Source organism: Myotis brandtii, unplaced genomic scaffold, assembly GCF_000412655.1.
Source record: "Myotis brandtii unplaced genomic scaffold, ASM41265v1 scaffold1460, whole genome shotgun sequence".
Taxonomy (NCBI): Eukaryota; Metazoa; Chordata; class Mammalia; order Chiroptera; family Vespertilionidae; genus Myotis; species Myotis brandtii.
This window is the reverse complement of record NW_005355248.1, coordinates 920,397-927,965: the sequence shown is the minus strand read 5'-3', so window position 1 is coordinate 927,965 and position 7,569 is coordinate 920,397. Positions and strand designations below refer to the sequence as shown.

General features: G+C 53.8%; 1 protein-coding gene across 1 annotated transcript in view; it reads left to right on the top strand.

The window, feature by feature from the left end:
- The window catches only part of LOC102246603 (lymphotactin), a 3,648-nt gene extending 1,272 nt beyond the window's left edge, over window positions 1-2,376 (top strand). The window contains exons 2-3 of the mRNA XM_005861228.2: window positions 1,099-1,213; window positions 2,028-2,376. Coding sequence (XP_005861290.1) covers window positions 1,099-1,213; window positions 2,028-2,190 — 278 coding nt within the window. The 3' untranslated portion in view covers window positions 2,191-2,376. The remainder of the gene's footprint in view (window positions 1-1,098; window positions 1,214-2,027) is intronic.
- The last annotated feature ends 5,193 nt before the right edge of the window (window positions 2,377-7,569 follow it).

The window sequence follows — 7,569 nt, the reverse complement described above, 5'->3', positions numbered from 1 at the left end:
TATGCTGGCATTTTGCTACACAGTGGCTGTGCCATTTGTGGGGACCCAGGTGTGGGTGGGGAAGACGCTGGGAGAGCGGAGGGGACTGCAGACACTGGCCAGATTCCCGTTTCCTCCTTGCGCCCTGGGCTGAGCTGCTGCTGCACAACCAGGGGAGGCAGCCTGCATCCTGACGCAGCTCTGCCGAAGGTGCCGTCTCGCCCGACCCCACAGACACGCAGGCACGGCCGGGAGGGAGGAGGAGCTTTGGGGACTTAGAGGCCAGTGGACTCGCTGGGCCTGGGGGGCCCATGTTGGATATTTCCCAGGGAAATGTTGTTCCTTAAGTTGTGAGAGAAACAGGGAGCAAATGCAGACTCCCCTCCACTGGTTCTGAGACCAGATAGGACGTGATGGAGAGGAGAGATGAAGAGGGCAAGGTCAGCAAACACCTTTCGTTTAGTTCATATTAAAAGGAAAGGTTTGGCTGGCCCCAGCTGGTTTGGCTCAGTGCATAGAGCGTCGGCCTGGGGACTGAAGGCTCCCAGGTTTGATTCCGGTCAAGGGCACATGCCTGGGTTGTGGTCTCGATCCTCAGCAGGGAACATGCAGGAGGCAGTCAATCAATGATCCTCTCTCATCATTGATGTTTCTCTCTCTTTCCCTCTCCCTTCCTCTCTGAAATCAACACAAATATATTTAAAAATAAAAGCCTCCGCTGCTACTTAAGGTGCTTTGTAGCTGAATAGCTCTCTGGGCCGCACGCACGGGGCTCTTCAGCTGAGGAGAAAACCAGCACCTAGAAACGGAGATGGGAGTTCCCCGAACCTGAGTGTTATTAACTCTCCCGGGCCCCTCCCCTCTGCCAGGTGAGGTGGTTCTTAAACTGAAATGTTCAGCCCCCCGTGGGCCATGTCTGCTGAGGACGATACTTGATGAACCACTTCCTTTCCGTGGCTCACATCTCGCCATTGAAACGAGAACAAAACCAAGCTGTCGCCGCTATTCAATGGCGCCTCCTCCACTATCTCCTTACACACCTCTCTCAGTTGTTTTCTTGGTGACACTGTAATGTGGTTACTGTGGAAGTTAAAGTGTGTCTTTGTCTTTCTTCACCAGGTGTGGGGAGTGAGGTCGTGGATCAGCGAATCTGTGTGAGTCTGACAACCCGGCGGCTGCCCGTGAACAGAATCAAGACCTACACCATCAAGGAGGGGCCCATGAAGGCAGTCATGTGAGTGTCTCCCCGAGCTGGGCGGGACGGGCCAGGCTGTGGAAATCCGCCTCAGGGAAGCAGGTCCCCGTGGGCGGAGCCCTCCCCTGAGCCAGCAGCCCCTGGGCTTTCCCAGTTCACCCTGCCCTTCGCAGCCCACAGCGTGATTGTCACCAAAAGGTGGCAACCAGGTGACGATTAGCCTCCTCCTTTCCGAGTTAGTGTCAGCAGGAGACTGAGCAAACCCGGAGGAAGACTGCTCAGTCCTGAGGGTCAAGTTTAGGGAGTTTGATCACAAAGCTGCCCTCAGCTGAAACCCTCCGGGCCCCTCCCCTTCGTGTGGAGTGTGGGTACGTGGGTGCCGTGTTGACCAGTTGCCGTATCTCCAGACAATGAGTCAAAAACTGGCCTACATTGTCCTAGGATCTTGTTTTCAGAATAGCAGCTCTTCCCAGCACATAGTAACTACAACTTTGCTCACAGAAATTAAGATAAGGAAAGCACCTTTTGTTCAGAAAACGGGATGAGTGCATTTAGATTTGAAAAGGAAGGTGCTGGTGTGTGGTCATTGGACCAGATGACCTCACAGGCCCAGTGTAGCTACAACATTTGGTGGCTCTGCTGAGAAAGGAGCCTGGGGTTAGGGTGTCACCTGGAGAAATGACTCCTTTGTGTTAAAACAGGTTGTAGAAGAAAGCTTTGCACTAAGGGGCTCGGGTCCGAAAGCCTGTTCCGTCCAGGAATGTCTGCAGAGCTCTTACAGTTGGTCTGATCTGAACTCCTGGCCCAGGCTTGGGACGTGGCTCACTTTGTCTGCCTTTTCCTTACATCGCAGATTCATTACCAAACGTGGCCTTAAAGTCTGTGCCGACCCACAAATCGACTGGGTGAAGAAGGCGGTGGAAACCATGGACAAGTCCAAGAGAATAAACATGAACCAGACCAAGCCCACGGGAGCCCAGCAGCCCACCAGCACAGGCGTGCCCCGGGCGAGGTAGTGGTCTTGTCCCGTCCGAGCCAGCGGCTGATGTCTCCTTGCAAGCCCTCTCCTTACAAGGACTGATTAAATTATATGCACCTTTTCTGAAAGTACAGCCTGCATCTAGTTGTTTTCTTGTGTTTTTACTTTTCGTGTTTTCCTAGTCATTCAGCTGCTTTAATGAATAAATATTTATTACTAGGAACCATCCCAAACTCATTCATTGTGTATGGGGGCGGGTAACAGGTCACTCCTGATCTATTTCAGTCCCACGGGATCTCCCTTTGATGGTATCATGATGGGAGATTTGGGCGGTGTTTATCGGAGATGGGTTGCTGGGAAACCTCTGGGTGGCTCGGGCTGCCTGTCGCTGTGTCCAATAATGAAGGCGGGGTCGAATCCTATAAGGCATTGATTGAGAAGGCCAGCCAACAAGAAGACAGGACGCTTACAAGCATCAAATCCTGTCCTACAGCAGGTGCAGGGGACAGACTATAAAGGGGAAGGGGGCTGCCTGTCGCTGTGTCCAATAACGAAGGCGGGGTCAAATCCCATAAGGCGTTGATTGAGAAGGTCAGCCAACAAGAAGACAAAATACCATCTCTTCCACAAAATACCATGTGCGGGTGTGCATGTACATTGCTATTGAAACTTCGTGGCCCGTGCGCAGAAGTCGGTATTTTGTGGAAGAGCCACACTCAAGGGGCCAAAGAGCCGCAGTGTGCCGACCACTGGGCTAGGGTGAGGCTGGGATCAGACGTCAGCCATTGGTCCTTAGTCATCAGGCGATGAGATGATGCTGAGTTTGTGGAAGAGCCACACTCAAGGGGTCAAAGAGCCATGTGTGGCTCTTGAGCCGCAGTTTGCCGACCACTGGGCTAGGGTGAGGCTGGGAACAGAGGTCAGCCATTGGTCCTTAGTCATCACGCGATGAGTTGATGTTGAGGAGATGATGTTGATGGGATGATGTTTTGACTCCTGGTGGGTCGGCCTGACCATGCTTGTTGGTTCTGCTTGTTCACTCAAGGGGTCAAAGAGCCATGTGTGGCTCTTGAGCCGCAGTTTGCCGACCACTGGGCTAGGGTGAGGCTGGGAACAGAGGTCAGCCATTGGTCCTTAGTCATCACGCGATGAGTTGATGTTGAGGAGATGATGTTGATGGGATGATGTTTTGACTCCTGGTGGGTCGGCCTGACCATGCTTGTCGGTTCTGCTTGCTGGACTCACAGCTGTGTCACCTCCTTAATCGCTTGGCACAAGGCCTTGAAGAGGAAACTGAAGAAAGACTTACCCCCTATTCACATGAGTACCTGTGTTCTGAGATTGAGAATAATGTGATCACTTTGCAGGTTACTTCAGATGCTCCATCTGTCAGATTCTAAGCCCCCTGTCAGAGGGGAGCTGCATTCCTCCTTCTAGGCTCCAGCTTGAAACGGTTCCCTCCCCAGGGGTCACCGTGGCCCTGTGACAGTGGCAATAATTCAAGATCCTTTTCAATCCGTCTTTCTCGTGTTCTCTCCATGGAGCCAGGAGAAACCCCGCGGCACTGGTTCCCACAGAGGGTCCCTCCCTGGGCGGCGTCCCCCGTGCTGGGCCTCTGCAGGTGTTTCCCTTCTCGCTGTTCCCTTTGCTCTCCCCGGGAAGGGAACATAAAGACGGCTCGCCAGTGCCTTTCTCTGTCAGGGGAGCAGAGGCTGGACTCTGGGCGGGAAGATACGGGATTCAAGTAGCCATCAGTGCTCTTCCCAGTGGGCGATGCGCTGGCGGTCTCTGTGCTTCCTGCTGTCGCCACGGCTCTGCCGTCACCCACGGCTCTGCCGTCACCACGGCTCTGCCGTCACCCAGGGCTCTGCCGTCACCAGGGCTCTGCCGTCACCTAGGGCTCTGCCGTCATCCAGGGATCTGCAGTCACCAGGGCTCTGCTGTCACCAGGGCTCTGCCGTCACCAGGGCATGCTGTTCTGCTCTGAACAACTGGCTCTTCCACCTGCACCCTTTCTCGATGTGATCACCATTCGCAGTGAAGTTTTCATCGGACGTCCATCTGGCCACTGACCTGCACTCGCTCTGGGTCGTTACTAAGTTGCTCTTGGCCCTGCTGTCCGGGCGGCTGGCGGTGTGCAATTCAAGTAGCCATCAGTGCTCTTCCCAGTGGGCGATGTGCTCTCGGCCTCTGTGCTTCCTGCAGTTGCCACAGCTCTGCCGTCACCCAGGGCTCTGCCATCACCACATTCAAGTAGCCATCAGTGCTCTTCCCAGTGGGCGATGCGCTGGCGGTCTCTGTGCTTCCTGCTGTCGCCACGGCTCTGCCGTCACCCACGGCTCTGCCGTCACCACGGCTCTGCCGTCACCCAGGGCTCTGCCGTCACCAGGGCTCTGCCGTCACCTAGGGCTCTGCCGTCATCCAGGGATCTGCAGTCACCAGGGCTCTGCTGTCACCAGGGCTCTGCCGTCACCAGGGCATGCTGTTCTGCTCTGAACAACTGGCTCTTCCACCTGCACCCTTTCTCGATGTGATCACCATTCGCAGTGAGGTTTTCATCGGACGTCCATCTGGCCCCTGACCCAGACCCGCTCTGGGTTGTTACTAAGTTGCTGGTTGGCTCATGCTCATGGCCCTGCTGTCCGGGTGGCTGGCGGTGTGCGTGCTGCTGCCCGTCGCCCCACAGTGAGGACCACAGGCCTGGCAGGCCTGAAGTGAAGAAGTGCCAACTGTGGTCTAGCCCTTGGCAATTTCGGGTCCACCGGAGGGTCACAGAGGGCAGCTCACTTTCGTGACCCGGCCAGTGGGCCAGAGCGGCTGCCCGTCGCCCCACAGTGAGGACCACAGGCCTGGCGGGCCTGAAGGGAAGGAGAAGTACCAACTGTGGTCTAGCCCTCAGCAATTTTGGGGTCCGCTGGAGGGTCGCAGAGGGCAGCTCACTTTCTTGACCCGACCAGCGGGCCGGAGCGAGGCCACGGAGGAGCTGCCTCCTGGCAGAAGGTGGGTCTCTCCCTTCTCGTTGTCTTTGCCCACGACCACCGTCAAAGCTGGTCTCACACACCAAGAACGAAACAGGCGCCTCGGAGGGCGAGCAGCAACGTCACAGGAGGCGAGAACGGTTTCCTGGCTGGACTCTGCATTGTGTGTCCCATGTGTCCCCAGACCCCAGAGATGTCATGAGGTGGAAACGAGCCGACGTGGAAGGATACGGCTGTGCACGGCCGGTTAACCTATCACGTCCTCTGGATGGTGTACGGGACGCCGAGGAGTTTCAACCAGGTAGTGTGCATGGCTCCGGACGAACTGACTGGAAGTTTTTAATTTGTTCAGGTAGGACCTGAGTCTACTCACTGTACCCCTGTGGGTTAGTGGATTACAATTCCATTCAAAGAAATAATTTAAGAAACAGAGATATCTCTCTCTATCTCTACCTTGTCTGTCTCTGTCTCCATCTCTATCTCTATCTCTATCTCTATCTCTATCTCTATCTCTATCTCTATCTCTATCTCTATCTCTATCTCTATCTCTATCTCTATCTCTATCTCTATCTCTATCTCTATCTCTATCTCTATCTCTATCTCTATCTCTATCTCTATCTATCTACCATCTATCATCTATCTATCTATCTATCTATCATCTATCTCTATCAATCATCTAATTTTTTTTAAATGGCTGTGACCCTCTCATCCACCTATGGCATCTTGTACTCTCCTTTACCCTGAAATTTAACAGTTTGTACTGAAATTGCTCCTTTGCCCATCTGTGCTCGCACTGCCCCCTGCAGTCAGGCTAGAAGCTGCCTGTGCGTGTTACTTCGACTTTTTCACTAGGCGAGAACGGTTTCCTGGCTGGACTCTGCATTGTGTGTCCCATGTGTCCCCAGACCCCAGAGATGTCATGAGGTGGAAACGAGCCGACGTGGAAGGATACGGCTGTGCACGGCCGGTTAACCTATCACGTCCTCTGGATGGTGTACGGGACGCCGAGGAGTTTCAACCAGGTAGTGTGCATGGCTCCGGACGAACTGACTGGAAGTTTTTAATTTGTTCAGGTAGGACCTGAGTCTACTCACTGTACCCCTGTGGGTTAGTGGATTACAATTCCATTCAAAGAAATAATTTAAGAAACAGAGATATCTCTCTCTATCTCTACCTTGTCTGTCTCTGTCTCCGTCTCTATCTCTATCTCTATCTCTATCTATCTACCATCTATCATCTATCTATCTATCTATCTATCATCTATCTCTATCAATCATCTAATTTTTTTTAAATGGCTGTGACCCTCTCATCCACCTATGGCATCTTGTACTCTCCTTTACCCTGAAATTTAACAGTTTGTACTGAAATTGCTCCTTTGCCCATCTGTGCTCGCACTGCCCCCTGCAGTCAGGCTAGAAGCTGCCTGTGCGTGTTACTTCGACTTTTTCACTAAATGCACTGGGTAACCTGGTTAACAAGGTACACACTTCAGGTGCGCATTCCTATCCTATGGCGCCTGCGCACTGTGTGCGCTCACCGCCCGAGTCTAGTCCTCTTTCATCCTGGGTGTTTGACCCCTTCCCCTGTCACCCTTCTCTCACCCTCTTCCCCTCTGGTAATCGCCGTTCTGTTTTCTGTATCTATGAGTTTTTTGTTTTGTTAGTTTGTTGCTTTTGGAAAAATCCTTACCAGAGGATATTTTTCCCATTAATTTTTAGAGAGAATGGAAGGGAGGGCGAGAGACAGAGAGGAACATCGATGTGAGAGGGACGCATCGCACAGCTGTACCTGCACCTGCAGGAAATGGGGTCTTCACAGTCGCGGACATCCACCCAGATCCCTGGGGCTGCTGGGGGGGGGAGGGGGAGCACCTGGGCCTCAGGTCTCCTGGGTGGCGTGTCCCCCGCACAGACAGGCGGAGCGTTTGTGAGGGGCTCAGACCCAGGACCCAGCAGAGCCCAGGAACCTGCAGCATGAACCCGCTTCTCTGTCCTCATGGCGCCTCCGGGGGCCGCGCAGTCTGGGAAGAAGATTCATGTCCTTCCTCAGGATGGCCTCTGGAGAGAGCTGAGCTGTGGGGCTCTGAGGCATGTCCGTATCATAACGGGGTGAGAAAAGCGGGGTGTGCATAGCCACGCCCATCGCTTTCCACCCGGACCCCTGCTTCCCACTGCAAACAGAATGGGCAACGCGGCTGTTCGTGCTGCCACCATCGCTTCAATCCGTTTGTCCTGTTTTCTCCCCTGGCTGGCATTCTCTAATGATGATTATTGTTTGTTTGTTTGGCCAATCCTCACCCGAGGGTACTGTCCCATTGAGTTTTAGAGAGAGTGGGAGGGAGGGAGAGAGAGGAACATCAATGTGAGAGAGACTTATCGATTGGTTGCCTTCTGCACACACCTTGGGGTGCCAGGGATAGAACCCGCAACCCAGATGCA